Source organism: Spermophilus citellus, assembly GCF_964194105.1.
Source record: "Spermophilus citellus genome assembly, chromosome: 9".
Classification (NCBI taxonomy): Eukaryota; Metazoa; Chordata; class Mammalia; order Rodentia; family Sciuridae; genus Spermophilus; species Spermophilus citellus.
Window position 1 is genome coordinate 10,207,578 of NC_138191.1, and position 21,932 is coordinate 10,229,509.

The 21,932-nt window shown below is 36.5% G+C and overlaps 2 protein-coding genes across 2 annotated transcripts in view; both read left to right on the top strand.

The window, feature by feature from the left end:
- The window catches only part of LOC308655784 (interferon-activable protein 203-like), a 441,182-nt gene that overhangs the window by 352,783 nt on the left and 66,467 nt on the right, over positions 1 to 21,932 (top strand). The gene's annotated exons all lie outside the window — the stretch shown is intronic.
- The window catches only part of LOC308656866 (gamma-interferon-inducible protein 16-like), a 45,223-nt gene continuing 27,189 nt past the window's right edge, over positions 3,899 to 21,932 (top strand). Inside the window, exons 1-6 of the mRNA XM_081308214.1 lie at positions 3,899 to 4,225; positions 14,376 to 14,660; positions 15,611 to 15,705; positions 16,197 to 16,388; positions 19,118 to 19,537; positions 20,874 to 21,062. Of these exons, the coding sequence (XP_081164340.1) occupies positions 14,396 to 14,660; positions 15,611 to 15,705; positions 16,197 to 16,388; positions 19,118 to 19,537; positions 20,874 to 21,062 (1,161 nt within the window). The 5' untranslated portion in view covers positions 3,899 to 4,225; positions 14,376 to 14,395. The remainder of the gene's footprint in view (positions 4,226 to 14,375; positions 14,661 to 15,610; positions 15,706 to 16,196; positions 16,389 to 19,117; positions 19,538 to 20,873; positions 21,063 to 21,932) is intronic.

Below are 21,932 nucleotides of genomic sequence, written 5' to 3' on the forward strand. Positions count from 1 at the left end.
ATGCTGAGAAGCTTCCAGAAGAAATGTCCTCTCAAAGAGCCTAAAGATAGAGACAGTTCTTAAAACAAGAGAATAACTTAAAAGCAAATGCAACTTAAAAACATAAACAGTTTTTGCTGAGGACTGTATTTGTGGCATTTTCCCCATTAATATTCTGAATATATCATCCCCTGTTTCCCAGACTGCAAGGTCTCAGCTGAGAAGTTTGGGCACCAGGTATATTGAACAACTTTTATATGTTACTTATCTATTTATTTATTTATGTATTGGTACAGGGGATTGAATTCAGGGGCACTCAACCACTGAGCCACATCCCCAGCCCTTTTTTTCGTATTTTATTTAGAGACAGGGAGGGCCTCACTAAGTTGCTAAGGCTGGCTTTGAACTCACGGACCTCCTGTCTTAGCCTCCCAAACTGCTGGGATTACAGGTGTGCACCAGTGTGCTCTGCCTTTTATATGTTATTTGCTTCTACTTTCTTGCTTTAGAATCCTCTCCTTGTCCATTTGTAACATTTGATCATAATATGCTGAGGGGTAGTAAGGTTTGGATTGAATCTGTTTGGTGATCTTTGACTTCCTGTATCTGGATATTTATCTTTCCCCGGGTTTGGAAGAGCTTTTGCTTTTATTTCCTTGATAGACTTTCTGCCTTTGGTCATTCCTTCACATTTACCTTTTGATGAATGTTATTAACAATCTCATAAGAGAGCCAGGTGCACTGGCCAAAGCTGTAATCCTCGCCACTCAGGAAGCTGAGGCAGAGGAACACACTTTCAAAGCCAGTCTCCGCAATTTAGTGAGACCCTATCTCAAAAAAAAAAAATGGGCTTGGGATGGGGTTGGGGTTATAGCTCAGTGGTAGAGCACTTGCCTCACATGCAAGGCACTGGTTCAATCCTCAGCACTACATAAAAATGAAAAAAGATATTGTGTCCATCTACAATAAATAAATAAATAGATAGATAGATAGATAGATAGATAGATAGATAGATAGATAGATAGATAGATAGATAAAGGGTTGGGGTGTGGATCAGTAATATAATGCTATCCCAGTAGAATTCAATTCTCAGTATCACCAAAAAAAGAAGAAAGAAAGACTGTCACAGAAAAATGTCACTGGATCAAATTAGCACTCTTTCTCTTAAACTTGGAATACATACATGAACATATACAGAGCTCCACTTTGCAGATACCTGGACAGAGAGGAACTAGGCCGGGGTGGCCCACTCACTGCACATTGGGTTGTTCATATGTGAGGGAAATAACATGAGGCCCACCAGGGAGCAGCTGCTATGGGGTTGAGAAGACAACACAGGAACAAGAGAGCAAATGCACACACACACACACACACTGCCCCTGTTATCCAGCGGCATGCCAGAGTACATGGTAGAAATAAGGGCCAAGCAGCAAAGTAGAGACTATCATGAAAGCAAAGCCTAAAATCTGCCTCAACCATGAGTCAGAGCTGAAGTCCTGCAAACAAGTGAGTTTAAGAAAACTTTGGATTTATTCAAATCCTCCTTAGCAAGGCCTCATATCAAGTCCTGACATGAGTCAGAGAATAGTTAGATTTAGACCGATGCCAAAAGGAAATGCCTCAGTGAATTTGTTGCCAAGTCCTAACAATTCATAAAAGCACCTAATGACGAGACTTCCCAATTACAAAGCAAAACCAAATAACATCAGATAGAGTAGAACACAAATCAATGATCATAGTTAAGATATTTAAAACCTGTAACTCAATACTGATAGATAGAATAAGAAGAAAGAAGACTGAAAAATCTTTACACCATCTTCAAAATAGATGACCTGCTTATCATCTGAAAAACGCTATAAAAATAGGTGGGATACTGGGTGCAGTAGTGCATGCCTGTAATCCCAGCAATTGGGGAGGCCTAGGCTGAGGCAGAGGGATCAAGATTTCAAAGCCAGCCTCAGCAATTTAGTGAGGCTGTAAGTAACCCAGCCAGATCCTGTCCCTAAATAAAATATAAAAAAGGTCTGCGGGGTGGCCCAGTGGTTAAGCACCCCTGGGATCAATACCTGGTATCAAAAAATAAATAAATAAATAAGCTGCACATCAAAGTGAAATGTATGCAGGGAACTACAGTGAGTTTCATTAAAGTCCATATTTGTGATTTTAGCATTGATTGCATATTATAAGACCGATTAAGAAGTTAAGACAAATATTTAGAAAATTCTCATATAAATTATATAATATACTTTAAAATCAGCTGTAAGTTAAAAAAAATACATGCCAAAGAATATTAAGGGCAATAAATACACATCCCACAAAACTTAGGGAGCATAGGAAAAAGCAGTGCCAATAAGAAAAATCATTAAGTGTCTTTACTAAAAAAAGATAATAGTAATACAGCTGATGTAAATTTACATTTTATAATATTAAAAAAGAGAACTAAGTAAACAATAGTATTTTAAAATAAAGCTAGGAAAAAAGTCTACACATAGAATATCTGACAAAAATACGAAGAAAATAAATATGTCTCAAAGTTGATTTTTATGAAAGATAACAGTGATTGCATACATCACCTTGGGCAGTTCAGGCTCACATACTAACAGATTTTGTTCTGGGCTTTAGAAAGAGCAGGTGGAAGAGTCTGGTTCAACTACACCCCCCAAGATTTCCCCTCCCATTTTTTTTTCTGTGACATTACAATTGCTCTGCTTGTGCAATTGTTGTCTTAGATCTAGATCCTCTCTTAGAAGAATCTTGGCATTTTCTGGATTAGGGTTTCAACCTGGTGGGAGCTCTTCTCCGGGGACTTTGAGTGACCTTCTGGAAAAGTACTTTGGAGGATGGGGATCCTGCAGGTTCTTTCTGACATTTTGTCTAATATTAGGAGTTCTTTTGTTTCTCAACCGTGAATAAATGGCTTAGATCATTTTAACCATGAAGCCTTGCAAATTTTGGAACAGCACTGACCGCCTAGGAGTGATTAAGAACCCTGATAAACATATTGTAACTCAAGGATGATAAAAATCACTAATTGTCTGGTGACTGCCTAGCAGGGTAAGTGACATCCCATCCCTTTTTCCCTTCCCTTCCGTTCTTTTTTGGCACATCTATAAAACATCACAAGAGCAAGAGACACCTCTATCAAGATCTCTTGCTGCTACTGTCATTCAGGGAGCAGGAGGAGAGGGAGAAGTGACTGGGTCCTTCATGTCCCCTCTGGTATTTGAGCTTCATTTAAGTGAAACTTGTGCCTCCTGCCCCATGTGTTAGTCTGCTAAACCAGAAAGTTCAAATGTCTCTATTCTTTCAACTATAAATATTTGTTTTCCTTCTTTCTTTTTTTTTTAATTTTTTTATTGGTTGTTCAAAACATTACATAGTTCTTGACATATCATATTTCACACTTTGATTCAAGTGGGTTATGAACTCCCATTTTTACCCGGTATACAGATTGCAGAGTCACATCAGTTACACTTCCACTGATTTACATATTGACATACTCCTGTCTGTTGTATTCTGCTGCCTTTCCTTTCCTCTACTATCCCCCCTCCCCTCCCCTCCCCTCCCCTCTTCTCTCTCTACCCCCTCTACTGTAATTCATTTCTCCCCCTTGTATTATTTTTCCCTTTCCCCTCACTTCCTCTTGTATATAATTTTGTATAACCCTGAGGGTCTCCTTCCATTTCCAAGCAATTTCCCTTCTCTCTCCCTTTCCCTCCCACCTCTCATCCCTGTTTAATGTTATTCATCTTCTCATGCTCTTCTTCCCTACTCTGTTCTTAGTTACTCTCCTTATATCAAAGAGGACATTTGGCATTTGTTTTTTAGGGATTGGCTAGCTTCACTTAGCATAATCTGCTCTAATGCCATCCATTTCCCTCTTTTTTTTTTTTTTTTTAAGTAAACATAGCTGAGCTCTGGCTCTCTGTGGTTACTAAGCCGTTACAGGAAGGACACAGTTCAGTTTCTCTGACTGAGGAAATTGAAAGCTATGAGCATTGATAGGAGGAGCCTGGTTGTGCTTCCTCTCCTCTGTCCCGGGCTGTGAGTGCAGTGTGAGACACCCAGTGTTGCTCAAGTGATTCAGTGACTCTCCAGGGCTTTTTTTTTTTTTTTCTCTCCTGGTGACCTTTGTAAACATCTTTATTTCCTTAACATTTCAAGAAATCTTATTTCTCCAGCAAAACAACAGCCGCTGGCTGAAGCTCTCGAGAGGTAGACGATTGCTGAAGACACTTCCAAGGAGGTGAGTCCTGTCGGTGCTTTGTATAGAGACCATCTGGACACCTCCCCCAAATCACAAGATCACCAGAGGAAATCAGTTTGGGCTCTTCCGGGTGGGGTGGGGTGGGGTGAGGGGAGTAGGGGTGGGATCAGTTATGCTGAGAACAGGGACAACTGCAGTAGCTGGATTGATTCTCATGCTTCACTTAGAAAGATAACAGACATCTTTATTCTCCAACACTGAGGCCTGAATAAAGCAAAGTGCATTTTCATTATAACAGATTGTAAAATAATTTTTCTAAGTATTTGTTGGCATAAGTTGATCATTAGAGAGGGCTTTCATTGTCCTGTCAGGACTGAATAAAAGACAAAATAGTGACATGAAAACTTATCATGAAATGATTTTAAGGGAAAAACACATCTCAACATAAAGTTGGATTATATGGTACTAGCCCACTTTTACAAAACATAAGAACAAACAGTAGAAAATGCCTCCATTTCATAACCAGTTATTGCAATGCATACTACCTTCATATTAATAAACATATTTAACTTTTACTTTATCTCTACTCTATCCTGGTATTAAATATAGTATTTTAGTCATATTTGGACTTCTCCCTGCTTTCTTCAGTCAGAGGTGAACTTCAGTTGTGAGAGTTTGTATGAAAGAGGTATGGTTGAAAGCAATTAAATCTTTTATGTACCAAAAGACAGTTGTTAAATAAAAAATGTATATGTAACATTTGGAAAGCATTATCTTTTTTCAGATCCTGGTATATAAACAATTTTGGAAATTCATGTGAAATTTTTAATGTTGGTTTCAGAATTATGTAAATGTTTGTTAAAACTTTATTTAATTTCTTAACTGTATTAATTATTTTTTCTTACTTTTTACTCTTTTCAGTAATAGAGATAAGCTAAAATATCAAACTTCAATTATGATCTATCAATTTTTTTATAGTTGTCTTTTTTTTTGGTACTGTTGAACCCAAATACACTCTGCCTTTTCTTATTTTGCATTTTGAGACCCGGTCTTACTACAGTTGCCCAGGCTGGCTTTGAATCTGTGATCCTCCCAACTCAGCCTTCTGAGTCACTGGGACTATAGACACAGGCCATCATGCTCAGCTTAAATGTCTATTGTTCACTTTGCATATGTAAATACATAGTGAAAAAAAAGAGAGAAATATGCTACATATTACTGTTTATAGTCATAAAAAGAAACACATAGTGACAACAAATAACAACAAATAAAAAACTTTATTACTATTAGGTAAATACGTGATTAGAATTGTTTTATTTTTCTTGGGCTTAAATCTTGTAGCATTAATGAAACTTCGTTCTTACAATCAAGGTCCATTTATAACTACACAAAGAGATATACTGCTTGCTTTAAAAATACTGTTTGCATCATGAAACTTTTTCAACATTTTAAGAATTTTTAAATGATCTTTTGTCTACAATCTATAGATAGATTTTGTTTTTAAAATTCAAGTTTTGAAAGCTCATCTCTTCACAGGTTTAACATTTAATGTGTATTAATTTAAATGATGTATTTTGGCTAGTCAGCCACCATTATTACAAATTATAAGACTTGTTCTATGCCTCCTTCTCCTTTTGTCAATATTTTAAAATTTATATCTGCATTTTCCTTTCATTAGTGAACATTCAAGTCCTTCATTTCACACTAATTTCAATCCACCATTTTAATTTATTTCCTCTTTTTTTTCTCTTTGTTCACAGTCTTATTTTTACACATTGAAAGACCGGATCAAGTTAGTTTTGGGCTCTTATTTTTTAGACTGCATCATTTACTTTTTAAGTTTTCATTACTGCATTATATTTATACATGATACCGGGGTGGGGTTTATTTCAACATAATCATACAGACATGGAATATAATTTGGTCCACTTCAGTCCCCAGTACTTCCTTGCCGTCTACTCCTCCCTCCCTGTTCCCCTGACCTCACTCTACTGGTCTTTCCTCTATTTACTTATAGATTTTTGAATTGGTACTTTATAGAAAATACATGAAGGTGAAATTCACTGTGGTGTGTTCATATAGGTACATAGAACGATTGGGTCAATTGCATTTTGTAGTTAGTTCCTCCTTTGTCCTGTTCCTTCTCCCTCCCTCTCAATGCCGTTCCTCTGCTCCACTGAGCTCCCTTCTATTTTCATGAAATCCCCTTTACTCCCCTGTTTTTCTCTAGCATGTGCATATTTGACTACTTTTTTTTCCCCCTCATATAGTTACTTTCTTAGATATTTATTACAAAAGCATGCTTGGTAGGTGTTTTTGTGTTGCCAATCTTCTGATTGTTAACAGTGTTAGTCAATGTCACTCAAAATTCCATTTTGGCTACCTATGAAGTTACAGTTTCAAAATTATTTTGCCTTCAAGTTAGATTGGCAGCACCTCTCTGAAACTAATACTACTAATAATACTAATAATATTAATACTAATACTAACTAAACTCATGAATACTTAGCAGCTAGATATGTGGCTACTATACTAAAGTGGAATTTTACAATATTACACATGGACTTTTGCTATTTTACATCAGATGTTTTTTAAGTGTTTTTGTTGTTTTGTTTTTAAGTAAACTCACATATTCACAACTTTAAGTTTCACATTTTTTCTGGTATTTCAGACAAGTTCCCAAATATGGAATTTTGGGGAAACACCATTAAAAATTACTTCATGCATTTCTTTTTTCTTTTTTTTTTGGGGGGGGGGGTTGGTTTTGTCTGATTTTTGTCTCTTTATTCTCCTTATTTTAAATAATTTTAAACTTACATAAAAAATGAAGGTGTTGAACAACAACAAATTCCAGAAACATGTTTTAGCTTATCAGTTGCTAACATCATTTAGTTTTTTAAAATTTGGTGCATTATAATTATACATTAAAGTAGAACTTAGGGTTGAGATTGTGGCTCAGTGGTAGAGAGTTTGCCTCACATGTGCAAGGCCCCGGGTTCGATCCTCGGAAACACATAAAAATAAATAAATAAATAAAGGCATTGTGTCCATCTACAACACACACACACATATCTATAAAATAGGACTCATTATATGTAAACATATGCACACAGCATGATTTGGTCAGTTTCATCCCATAGTACCTCCCCTGTCTCCCCCGTCTTCCCTCCCCCTTGATCCCCTTACTTTACTATACTGTTCTTCCCTCTATTTTCATGAGATATATATATTTTCTTGAATTTTCTTTTTTTAATTTATTATTATTTTTTATTGGTTATTCAAAACATTACAAAGATTGCAGAATCACATCGGTTACACATCCACATTTTTACATAATTCCATAATAGTAACTGTTGTATTCTGCTACCTTTCCTATCCTCTACTATCCCCCCTCCCCTCCCCTCCCATCTTCTCTCTCTACCCCATCTACTGTAATTCATTTCTCTCCTTGTTTATTTTCCCATTCCCCTCACAACCTCTTATATGCAATTTTGTATAACAATGAGGGTCTCCTTCTATTTCCATGCAATTTCCCTTTTCTCTCCCTTTCCCTCCCACCTCATGACTCTATTTAATGTTAATCTTTTCCTCCTGCTCTTCCTCCCTGCTCTGTTCTTGGTTGCTCTCATTATATCAAAGAAGACATTTGGCATTTGTTTTTTAGGGATTGGCTAGCTTCACTTAGCATAATCTGCTCTAATGCCATCCATTTCCCTGCAAATTCCATGATTTTGTCATTTTTAGTGCTGCATAGTACTCCATTGTGTATAAATTTCACATTTTTTTAATCCATTCATCTATTGAGGGGCATTGGGGTTGGTTCCACAGTCTAGCTATTGTGAATTGTGCTGCTATGAACATCGATGTGGCAGTATCCCTGTAGCATGCTCTTTTAAGGTCTTCAGGGAATAGTCCGAGAAGGGCAATAGCTGGGTCAAATGGTGGTTCCATTCCCAGCTTTCCCAGGAATCTCCATACTGCTTTCCATATTGGCCGCACCAATTGGCAGTCCCACCAGCAATGTACAAGAGTACCCTTTTCCCCATATCCTCGCCAGCACTTGTTGTTGTTTGACTTCATAATGGCTGCCAATCTTACTGGAGTGAGATGGTATATTAGGGTGGTTTTGATTTGCATTTCTCTGACTGCTAGAGATGGTGAGCATTTTTTCATGTACTTGTTGATTGATTGTATGTCCTCCTCTGAGAAGTATTTGTTCAGGTCTTTGGCCCATTTGTTGATTGGGTTATTTGTTTTCTTATTGTTTAATTTTTTGAGTTCTTTGTATACTCTGGATATTAGGGCTCTATCTGAAGTGTGAGGAGTAAACATTTGTTCCCATGATGTAGGCTCCCTGTTTACCTCTCTTATTGTTTCTCTTGCTGAGAAAAAACTTTTTAGTTTAAGTAAGTCCCATTTGTTGATTCTAGTTATTAACTCTTGTGCTATGGGTGTCCTATTAAGGAATTTGGAGCCCGACCCCACAATATGTAGATTGGAGCCAAACTTTTCTTCTATCAGACACATAGTCTCTGATTTGATATCAAGCTCCTTGATTCATTTTGAGTTAACTTTTGTGCATGGTGAGAGAAAGGGATTCAGTTTCATTTTGTTGCATATGGATTTCCAGTTTTCCCAGCACCATTTGTTGAAGATGCTATCCTTCCTCCATTGCATGCTTTTAGCCCCTTTATCGAATATAAGGTAGTTGTAATTTTGTGGATTGGTCTCTGTGTCCTCTATTCTATACCATTGGTCCACCCGCCTGTTTTGGTACCAGTACCATGCTGTTTTTGTTACTATTGCTCTGTAATATAGTTTGAAATCTGGTATCGCTATACTGCCTGATTCACACTTCCTGCTTAGAATTGCTTTTGCTATTCTGGGTCTTTTATTTTTCCATATGAATTTCATGATTGCTTTCTCTATTTCTACCAGAAATGCCGTTGGGATTTTGATTGGCATTGTATTGAACCTATAGAGAACTTTTGGTAATATCGCCATTTTGATGATGTTAGTTCTGCCTATCCATGAACAGGGTATATTTTTCCATCTTCTAAGATCTTCTTCAATTTCTCTCTTTAGGGTTCTGTAGTTTTCATTGTATAAGTCTTTCACCTCTTTTGTTAGGTTGATTCCCAAGTATTTTATTTTTTTTGAGGATATTGTGAATGGGGTGGTTTTCCTCATTTCCAGTTCAGAAGATTTGTCGCTGATACACAGGAATGCCTTTGATTTATGCATGTTGATTTTATATCCTGCCACTTTGCTGAATTCATTTATTAGCTCTAGTAGTTTCTTTGTAGACCCTTTTGTGTCTTCTAGGTATAGGATCATGTCATCTGCAAATAGTGATAATTTAAGTTCTTCTTTTCCTATTTTTATGCCTTTAATTTCTTTTGTCTGTCTAATTGCTCTGGCCAGTATTTTGAGAACTATATTGAATGGAAGTGGTGAGAGAGGGCATCCCTGTCTTGTTCCAGATTTTAGAGGGAATGCCTTCAGTTTTTTTCCATTTAGAATGATACTAGCCTGAGGCTTACCATAGATAGCTTTTACAATGTTGAGGTAAGTTCCTGTTATCCCTAGATTTTCTAATGTTTTGAACATAAAGGGATACTGTACTTTGTCGAATGCTTTTTCTGCATCTATCAAGATGATCATATGGTTCTTATCTTTAAGTCTATTGATGTGGTCAGTAACGTTTATTGTTTTCCATATATTGAACCAGCCTTGTATCCCAGGGATGAGTCCTACTTGATCATGGTGCACAATCTTTTTGATATGTTTTTGTATACGATTTGCCAGAATTTTATTGAGGATTTTTGCATCTAAATTCATTAGGGATATTAGTCTGTAGTTTTCTTTCTTTGAGGTGTCGTTATCTGGTTTGGGAATCAGGGTGATATTGGCCTCATAGAATGAGTTTGGAAGTTCTCCCTCTTTTTCTATCTCCTGAAATAGATTGTAGAGTAATGGTATTAGTTCTTCTTTAAAGTTCTTGTAAAACTCTGCTGTATATCCATCCGGTCCTGGGCTTTTCTTGGTTGGTAGTCTTTTGATGGCTTCTTCTATTTCCTCACTTGATATTGGTCTGTTTAGGTTGTTTATATCATCCTGACTCAATCTGGGTAGTTCATATGTCTTAAGGAATTTATCAATGCCTTCACTATCTTCTATTTTATTAGAGTATAGGGTTTCAAAATAATTTCTAATTATCTTCTGTATTTCTGAATTTTTTGTTGTGATGTTGCCTTTTTCATCCCGTAAGCTAGTAATTTGGGTTTTCTCTCTTCTTCTCTTTGTTAGCGTGGCTAGTGGTCTATCAATCTTATTTATTTTTTCAAATAACCAACTTTTAGTTTTGTCAATTTTTTCGATTGTTTCTTTTGTTTCGATTTCATTGATTTCAGCTCTAATTTTAATTATTTCTTGCCTTCTACTGTATTTGCTGCTGATTTGTTCTTCTTTTTCTAAGGCTTCAAGGTGTAGTGTGAGGTCATTTATTTGTTGGCTTTTCTTTCTTTTAAGGAATGAACTCCATGAAATGAATTTTCCTCTTAGTACTGCTTTCATAGTGATCCAGAGATTTCGATATGTTGTGTCTGAGTTTTCATTTACCTCTAAGAATTTTTTAATTTCCTCTTTGATGTCTTCTGTAACCCTTTGTTCATTCAGTAGCATATTGTTTAATCTCCATGTGATGTAGGATTTTTCCTTTCTCATTTTATTATTGATTTCCAATTTCATTCCATTATGATCAGATAGAATGCATGGTAGTATCTCAACTCCTTTGTAATTGCTAAGATTTGCCCTGTGACATAATATATGGTCTATTTTTGAGAAGGATCCATGTGCTGCTGAGAAGAAAGTGTATCCGCTTGATGTTGGGTGCTATATTCTGTATATATCAATTAAGTCTAAGTTATTAATTGTATTATTGAACTCTATGGTTTCTTTATTCAACTTTTGTTTGGAAGATCTGTCCATTGGTGAGACAGGTGTGTTAAAATCTCCCATGATTATTGTGTTGTGGTCTATTAGACTCTTGAACTTGAGAAGAGTTTGTTTGATGAACGTAGCTGCACCATTGTTTGGGGCATATATATTAATGATCGTCAAGTCTTGTTGGTGTATGGTTCCCTTGAGCAGTATGTAGTGTCCTTGTTTATCACTTTTGATTAACTTTGGCCTGAAGTCTATTTTATTTGATACAAGTATGGACACCCCTGCTTGCTTACGGGGTCCGTATGAGTGTTATGATTTTTCCCAACCTTTCACCTTCAGTATGTGTATGTCTTTTCCTATCAGATGAGTCTCCTGTAGGCAGCATATTGTTGGATCTTTTTTTTTAATCCATTCTACTAGCCTATGTCTTTTGATTGGTGCATTTAAGCCATTAACATTTAGGGTTACTATTGAGATATGGTTTGTATTTCCAGCCATATTGGTTATGTACGATACTTAACATGATTTGTTTTTCCTCTATGCTTAGTTTTTCCTTTACTGTACTACCTCCCGCTGTTGGTTTTCATTGTTATTTTTCATTTCCTCTTCCTGTAATGTTTTGCCAAGGATGTTTTGAAGAGCTGGTTTTCTAGCTGCAAATTCTTTTAACTTTTGTTTATCGTGGAAGATTTTTATTTCATCTTCAATCCTGAAGCTTAATTTCGCTGGATACATGATTCTTGGTTGGAACCCTTTTTCTTTCAGCGTTTGAAATATGTTGTTCCAGGATCTTCTAGCTTTCAGAGTCTGTGTTGAAAGATCAGCAATTATCCTGATTGGTTTACCCATAAATGTAATCTGCTTCCTCTCTCTTGTGGCTTTTAAGATTCTCTCCTTATTCTGTATGTTGGGCATCTTCATTATTATGTGTCTTGGTGTAGATCTCTTATGATTTTGTATATTCGGTGTCCTGTAGGCTTCTAGTATTTGGATTTCTTTTTCATTCTTGAAGTCTGGGAAGTTTTCTAGTATTATTTCATTGAATAGATTGCTCATTCCCTTGGTTTGGACCTCTGTACCCTCTTGTATCCCAATAACTCTTAGGTTTGGTTTCTTGATGTTATCCCATAATTCTTGGATGTTCTGCTCATAATTTCTTAACATTCTCACTGAGCTGTCTATGTTCTTTTCAAGTTGAAAAACTTTGTCTTTGTTGTCTGAAGTTCTACCCTCTAAGTGTTCTACTCTGCTGGTAATACTCTCATTTGAGTTTTTAATTTGGTTTATTGTTTCCTGCATTTCCAGGATTTCTGTTTGTTTGTTTTTTATATCCTCTATCTCCCTTTAGAGTTGATCTTTTGCTTCTTGGATTTGTTTATGTAATTCATTGTCAAAGTGATTTTTCATTGTCTGAATTTGATGTATAATGTCTTCCTTGAGACTCCAGATCATCTGAAGCATGTATATCCTGAACTTTTTGTCTGACATTCCATCAGCTGTAGATATTACCTCATCTAATGTTGAATTGACCTGTATTGTTTGTGGTCCTTTCTTTCCTTGTCTTTTCATACTGCTCATGATTCTTTCTAGCTTTGTGAAACTGTTGTGCTAATGTTTTTCCCCTTATATATTTGTATTGTTCTTGTGTAGCTCCAAAATCCCTCTTTTGTGAAGAAAGACAATGTTAACAGATCCCAATATCAACAGTACATTATCTAAGCACAAGTTTTCATTATTAATACATTTATAGTTAGATTCTAAGACTATAGATATTGGTTTTAATTATTACTTAAGAATATATTCCTTAGTTTCATAAAAGGCGTACCATATCTGGTGGCATATAGAAAACTTAATTTCAGACGAAGGATGTTATACTTAGAGGGAAAGGAGTGAGGGTATGAGGTTAAACTAACTTAGCACCTTTGGAGAACTCTAACCACTAGACTGGTAATTTATGGAAGAATGTATGGACTCCACCTCCTATCTATTTAGATAGTTACCCTATGTATAGATAGCAAAAGTTAGGAGATTGAAAGTGGGATAGAGAGAATATGAATTTAAAAAAAAAGAAAAAAAATAACAAGGAAGAAAAGAGAAATAAGAAAAGGGAAAGGGAAATAAGATAGAAATAAAGAAAAAAATGGGGAGGGGAGGTGGGGTATATGCAATTCATCTATATTATATTACTTTGGTAATTTGGTTGTTCATGCACAGTTCTTGGTTTCACATATGCTGAAGTTGTGGAAGAGAGAGAAGAAAAGAGAAAGAGAGAGAGAGGAAAAAAAAAGTCTCTCAGAACACTGTTTTCCTTGCTTCCAGTAGGTGGCGTTGTCTATTCCTAGCTTGAGCCTCTGTATTCAGGGTGGTGGGTATCTCCAGTGTGAAAGGAAATGAGCTTCCACCTGTATCTTCCCTGCTCTAGTCTCTGAGGTAGAAACCAGGTGCTTGTACAGTTGTTGTTTTGCATTGATAGCTACAACCCCCAAAAGCTTGTGGGAAATATTTTGAGTTATTGCAGCTAAGGGTGGGGGAGTTGGAAACTGGGTACCTGGATCAGCCGCAGAACCGTGCTGATAGCCACACCCCCTTTGATGGGTTTTAAGGGTTGATGGGCTTCCTCTGGACTAGCACTCAGGGCGCGGCCGGACTTCTTCCTCCGGTCTGGCTGGGCGCCTGTCGCGTCTTCCTCCTCTGGTCTCATGAGATATATTTTTTAATTGACCCTTTTTGCTCTCTAATTTATGCATATGAAAGAAAACATTGGAGCTCCTGACTGTCTGAGTCTGGCCTATTTCACTTAGCGTGATGTTCTCCAATTCCATTCATTTATAAGCAAATGACACAATCTCATTCTTTATCGCCTGAGTAAGACTCCACTGTGTGTGTATCACATTTGTTTTTTCCATTCATCTGTTGACAGACACCTAGCCTGGTTCCTTAGCTGAGCCTGAGTCTAAGACTACACAGCCCATATTCTAAGCATTACAACAATCGACATTTCAAAATACCCATTCACCACAACTACTCTTGACACAACTCAACTATCCCCATTGATAGGAAAGAACTTTTTTAGATTTCCCTAGTGCAGCAAGTCTCAACCAATATCCCAAATGATATATCTGGTGGTTATACTTCTTTTTTGTTATGAATGCACCTGTGGCCATTCCCTCACATAGGCATATCCCATTTTTGAAATTTCTTTTTGAACGTGTAACACTGTTATGCTGATTTTCTCTCGTAGGCTCACCCATAACTTGAGAAATGGTGAACGAATACAAGAAAATTGTTCTCCTGAAAGGACTAGAGGTCATCAGTGATTATCACTTTAGCATGGTTAAGTCCTTACTGGCCAAAGAATTAAAACTGACTAGGAAAATGCAAGATGAGTACAACAGAATTAAGATTGCTGACTTGTTGGAAGACAAGTTTCAAAATGATGCTGGGCTGAACAAGCTGATATCGGTGCTCAAAGACATACCAATGCTTGAAGAACTTGCCGGAGAACTCAAAAAAGAGAAGATGAAAGGTAATTGGAACCCAGCACTTTCTCCCTGACACTGCCCTACTTGTGCTCACCTTGCCTGACCTTGAATGAAACCCCACTTTGGTCTAAGTCGGTACAACCCTTTCTCAGTTTATGTCTCAGAAGCCATAGCGACGCTGGTACTTCAGATGCCAGCAAGTTGACAACTCAGGGCATTCTCTGTCGAGTGAATTTAGAAGAGAATGTATATTTGGGTTACAAATAAAAAACAAAAGCTAAAAGAAGTTCACGAAAGAGGTTTCGGGCATACTAACTGAGAAAGTTTAGAAAATAACAAAAGTATAAAAATCATGGTTTAGATTTTAGATATCACCATTAACCAATTATTGCAACCAGTTTATTAATACTATACCATCATCATTATTCTCTCCTGTAACAAAGATAAGGCAACACTCTTAATGAAGACTGACCGCAAAGCCATGTGAACTTCTTGTCTTGTAAAATTACTTAATTAAATAAAAACGAAAAAGTCAAAGTTCACAATCACCATATCTCGCTTCAAAAATCTATACTATCTTTCCTTTCACTTGTTTCTATAACTTTAATGTATTGTATGAAAAACAGAATCAACCAGTCAGCATCATGAACACTGTGACTTTTTCAAAGGAGATAGGAGGAGGACAGGATTGGATAAGGTTTGACTGCAGTGTGTGGAGATCAGAGGACAGGAAGTAGATTAGCACATGGTACAGGGGATGAGTCAAAAAAGCTTTGAGGAGCAGAAGGGGATATCTGGGTTTCTTTCGATGGCTGGTCTCCTTGAGCCAGGTTGAACTAATGCAGTAGAGATAGACACAAGCTACCTAGCCCCACAGCTGGAACCGAGAGCAAATAGTATGGAAACTGCTTCAGCCATTCTACCCCATCTGCCCTGGGTTTACATGGGTTCCTTTTTAATGTATTTGTTGTGATGAGAATTAATTCTATCCCAGTAAAACCAAAAACCCCAGTGAAAAAGAAGCAAGAAGTAGATCCTGTCGCATGTACATCGATCACCAGCGACACAATGAAGACTCCTGAATCTCAGGTAAGTGTGCTCAAAGTCCCGCAGAAGAACTGGGATGGCTTTTCCATTCAGTCTATCGGACAGTTATTCATTAGTTTCCCATCAAGTTTTTAAAGTTACCGATCTGCCTAATAATTGACCACATGACATAAATATATCTTCATTCCCATTAGAGAGGTGTTAATTTGAAAAACAGATAGAAAAATGCTTTGCCCATGTTTACCAAAAATAAATAAATAAATAAATAAATAAATAAAAAAGTTTCTAATTCCAAGTCAGTCCCATTCTACCACAGAGGTAACTAGAGAAATGGTGTTTATAACTCTTTCTTCTCCCTTTGATGAAAATGTTTATGCCCCTGTCTTACAACTGGACAGGGGATGGACTACACTCTACAGATCCTACAAAAACATTTTTATTTATAATCAACCTACTACTTAATAATGAAAATGTGTTCTACTTCATTTGCTGCTGAGAATCATTAACAGGAAAGAAAATTAAACTTTTTACAGAAAAGAAAAAAAGCAAGCTTAGAAAAGACTGAAACCAAAAAGAATAAGATTTCTGGAAGCAAAACAATGAAGAAGCCTGAGGATCAGACTCATCCTTCCAGTTCTGCACAGGCCAGCGTGACCGAAATGATGGACCATTTTCTGCCTGCCCAGATGGCAGCATCAACTCTATTCAGAGCTCCCTCAACAGAGGTACACTTTTCTTGTTCCACTTTTCCCCAACCTAAATATAGACGTCAGACCTCAAAATTCTGATGGAAACCTCAACTTGGGAATAAATACATATAACCAATGAGATGTAACCAATTACTCTACCACAAGAGTATCTTACAATGATTAGTATTTAGTTACTTTCCTTATTCATTTAACATATCAGGAACATCTTTCTAAGGCATATATATATATATATATATATATATATATATATATATATATATCACATATATTATATATATATATAATTCCATATATTATATTCCATATATTAAATTCCATATATATATCCAATTTATATTTCCATATAAATTACTGCATCTTGATTCTTTGCTCCCGCAGGGATACTTGACAAATCTGAAATTATTGTTGAAGCAAGTTTTCTCTCCTATGCTGATCTCAGGGTGGGGGAGGTGTAAAACCCAGCAGATTTAGGTGTGTGCTTGAGTATGTTCACTTTCCCCTCTTCCAGTCTCTTTCACCTCTCTTCTCTTAGTTGAATAATCTGTTAAATTTTCTTCAACACACACCATGTTCCCATCTTGTTCAGAATTTCTGCGCATCATGTATTTCCTCCACCTGGAAAACCCTTAGGTGCCCAAACCTAATCACCCTCTGAATTCCAATATTGATACCCTGTCCTTGAGAACTCCTGCCTGAGATTCTATCCAGACCAGGGGAAAAAAAATTATGGGGCTCACTTGGATAGGATCTCAATTTTTTCCCTCTCCAGTTATGACCATTATAACAAATGAATGTTCTGATTAAGTTGTGCCACTTTCAAATCAGACTTGTCCATGTTTACAAGGTTTGGTATCAGTGTCAGTTTAATAACACATAAAAAATCTACTTTTATTTTAAAGAGAGGTAGTATTTTTTTTCCAGAATATGCATTGAAGATTCTGGATACAATGAGTAACAGAAGGAAAATCACAACACCATCAACATTCTTTCTTTCTTATTTTTTTTCTACACAAGTAACACATGATTACTTACAACCAGTCAAGCAAAAAATAAATAAATAAATAAATAAAAACCTAATTTTTAATTAGCTATCATCCTACCAACTTTTTTTCGTTGTATCTTTTCAGATATTTTTCTTGGAGCTGGGGATATAGCTCAGTTGGTAGAGTGCTTGCCTCACTTGTACAAGGCCCTGGGTTCAATTCCCAGAACCAAAAAAAAAAAAAAAATCAGATATTTTTCTTCATTCTCTATAGTAAATTTTCCCAGTAGAGTATCCTACAATGATTAGTATTTAGTTACTTTCCTTATTCATTTAACATATCAGGAATACCTTTCTAAGTCCTTAAATAAAAATATAAATGGTTATTTAATTACTATATAATGTTGACATGCATAAATGTAGTTTGTCTTAAAAATAATTTTCTATAGATTGATACTCCACTATCCCAACCACAGTTCCCTTCTCATGGACATGCTTGTACTGTGTCCACTGGAAGTCCTTTATGTCCAGTAGAGTGTTGAATCATTTCTTTTATGCATGCACTACAATTTTCTTGTCAATCTGAATCTTGTTGTTAGTAATGCTTTTCTTATGTCTGAGTCAATACTACTAACAATGTTGCTCTTGGAAAAGCGTTCCTTGTGGGGCTGGGGATGTGGCTCAAGCGGTAGCGCGCTCGCCTGGCATGTGTGCAGCCTGGGTTCGATCCTCAGCCCCACATACAAACAAAGATGTTGTGTCCGCTGAGAACTAAGAAATAAATATTAAGAAAAAAAAAAGAAAAGCATTTCTTGTGCTAGAGTAATTGGTTACACTAATAAAAAGTCAAATCCAAGTCCAATCACCCTCAGGTGAATACTGTGCATAGTGTACTACCAGGACAGAGCATTTGCAGCACTTTGGTAAGTGAGGACAGTTAACATCTCTATATACTTGCACCTGTGAAGTTCAGAGCCTATTATTTCCCCACACACTTTCTCTTACAGATCAGGCAACTTCCTCTCTGTTAAAACACTCTGCTTAAATTCAGTGAGCCCAGACCACTGTGGAGAAAAGAGATAAGGAAAGCTATCTACCTGGTTTAAGGATATGGCTCTGAACAGAATACCTCTGCCTAAGCCTATTTAAAAATAGGAGATTTCAAGCCAGCCAATGCCTTTCTCAGCACTTGTAATAGACAATTATTTCCTGGGAAGAGCTATTACAATTTGAACTCTCAAAATGGCCCTGAGTATTCTAGTGGTAACCAAAAATTTTGAGATTTTTAACGTGATAATCATCCTTCTCCATTTTCAACACTACTCATCAATTTCTTTTTTTCTTTTTTCCTTTTTTTTTTCTTTTTTTTTGTTTTGGGGGGTGTCACTTAAGTACATAAAGAATAGACTTGAATTTGTTACTTATTATATTGCAATCTATAAGTTCAGTGCTTCATAAAAATGTCTTCATCATCTCCCACCTGTACTGTTCATGCTGAGGGTCATGCTTTGCTTTGGAAAGATTATTCTGTTTCAGTGGGAGCATTTTAACTTCCACGCCTGCTGTCGGCTGCTTCTTACTTCCTCTAGATAAACTATACCGATTCATTAACCTTTCCTTCCTCTCGAACATATCTCTAGCTCTAATTATTCATGAAAGTTGCTGGGCCCAATGTTGGGATTGAAATTTTTCTCACGGAAAGGTGATTTTTATATTTCCTCATGAACTTGTAGATTTATTTCCCTGTGTCTGTTCAACCTAGCATCAGAAAAAGGCCCAATGTCATTTGGCTTCCAGAAGAAGTGTCCTCCACAAAGGCCCAATGATCGTGATGGTGCTGAAAGCCACAGACCCATTTGAATATGAGTCTGCCGAAGAGGGGAGAAGTTCCATGTTCCACGCCACAGTGGCTACTGAGAATCAGTTTTTCCAAGTGAAGGTTTTCAACACCAACCTGAAAGAGAAATTTACAAAAAATAAGGTCATTACTATCTCTAATTACCTTGAGTGCAAAGGAATCCTGGAGGTAAATGACGTATCAGTTGTGTCTGAAGCTGGTCTTGACCAAAAGATCGAGGTCCCCAACAGTGTTATCAAGAGAGCAAATGAAACTCCCAAGATCGATCATCTACATAAACAAGCACCAGGAACGTTAGTGTATGGGTTGTTCATGCTACATACGGTAAGTTGTTTTTAGAACTGCTTTTTTATTTTTCTCCACCAACACCTGAAATTAAATGTCTGCTTACTGGCTAAACATTGGATCCTAGGATTCTACCCTGACTACAGACACAGAAGGGGAAATACGACTAGGTGACCTTGTAACCTACTATTTCCCCAAATTCCTCCCAGAAATTTCTTTGCAAAAGTTTCACTAAGAAGTCTCATTTCCCTAGTTATCATTACCTATCCACAGTCACAGTGAGCAAGACAATGCATGGCACAGAACGATATTCTTGGAGTCATTCCTTTGAACTCTATTGCAACTATATAATTCCTCACTGATTTCCTTCCTTCCTTTTTTTCCCCTTTCCTTTTGTTTGACTAATGGATCGCCCAAAAAAGGATGAATTCTGCTTGTAACATGCATTCAGAGGAATAAATGGACTGATTATGTTCTCCTGAGTGCAAAAACATTTAATAGGCAATGATCTAATCGGTCAGTCATATCTGTTGTATTTCACTTATTTCATGGATAATTCATGAAGAGTTTATTGAACAATTTAGAATTGTTGTATGGCATGATATTTGAAAGGTAAGTTAATCTAATCTCCTCATCTAAAAAATAATACAGACATTTCACTCATAGGTCAATGCTCAAATTCAGGGCATCAGTATTCTGCATTCAATCAATAAAAATATTTAACAAACTTTTGTGAAACTCAACTAACATGAAATTAACTGCTTTATAACTGTATATACCTGTCTTTTAATATTGCCTCTTCATTTTATATTGATTACTTTATTACACCCTTTTTTAAGAGACTATCCTTATCTATGCAATTATAAAGTTGATGAATAACAGCTTAATGAGTATGAAGTGGGGAACATAGGTCTGGAATAATGTTATTGGAAAAGAATAAGTCAATGGAGAAGGTTTCAAAAAGCATTAGGAAGTTACTAGAACTTACTTGTTATATAGATCCCTTGTTGAACAGTAGTAACAAATGTCCATTTATATCTGCATATACAGAGGAGCCATAGAAGTTCACCAGACCTATGATCACATTAATTCCAGGTTTTTCTAAAAGGAATCAAATCTATTCCTGAGGAGGAAGCATTAGAGACCAGGAAGAAGATTCATTGTTCTAGAATTGTTAGAAAATGCCTAGAAAAAGAAAAGCAAAAATTAGGAAAACAGGCAAAGAAAAGCAAGTTTATTTGAGAAGATCTTGCCAAGCTACATGTAGATCTATGCCTATAATCGACTTCTTACATTTTGTATTGACTTTGTCTCAAAAGTTTTCTTAAACATATGACGTATTTTCTGAAACTGAATGTTCATTTCATTTTCGCAGAAAAAAGTGAACAAGAAGAACACAATCTATGAAATACAAGACAATACAGGAAAGATAGATGTGCTGGGGAGTGGGAAATGGCACAATATCCAGTGTGATGAAGGGAATAAACTTCGACTCTTCTGCTTTCAACTGAGAACAATCAACAAGAAGTTGACACTGGTGTGTGGAGACCACAGTTTCATTAAGGTAGGAACTAGACAGAACATAAGTTTGCCAAAAGGGAAATCAGGTTTTTTAGCATTTGAGAAACCATCTTCCTAGTGTGCTACGTGAACAGTTCAGTGGGTAAGAGGATTCAAATAATGCCTTTGCCCTCGTTTCTGAGTAGAAGGTTTTTCTTGTTTCACAAGATATTAAGGAAATGGAACCAGGTGCAGTGACTCATGCCGATAATCATAGCAACTGGGGAGGCTAAGGCAGGAGGATCACAAGTTTGAGGCCAGCCTTGGCAACTTGGTGAGACCCTGTGTCAAATAAAAATTAAAATGGCCTGGGGTCGTGGTTCAATGGTAGAGTGCCCCTGGGTTCTATCCCCAGTACCAAAAAATGAAAGAAAAAAAAAAAGATACTAAGGAAATGACATTCGTATGGGTTTCAAAAGAATATTATAATTGTGCTGAATAATAAAATATCTCATGAAATTAAGAAGTCATTTTCAATAATGATCAAGAACAAGGGTTTTAAATAAGACACATCTGATTTGAATCCTGCCTTCAACACTCACTAGTTGACTGATTTGGGGGAAACAGTGTAATTGGTCTGCTAAAATAATGGAGCACTCCACTTTCTTGGGTTGTTTTGAATACTAAGGGAGAAAATGAAGGTATATTCTTTATCTCACTGCTAGGACATGATGAGAATTTAATCTAGATAGGTCTTATTTTTCTAATCCAGGGGAAAATGACTAAGGCAAATTCTCTAAAGTGTAAACTAGCTCTATAAATTCTGTAGAGCTCAAACTCAGTACATGTGGAACACCACAGGAAGACGAGGCCAAATAATTTAAAAAAAAATGCTAGGTAAATGTTTTTTTGTCATAAATATAAAATGGGAAAT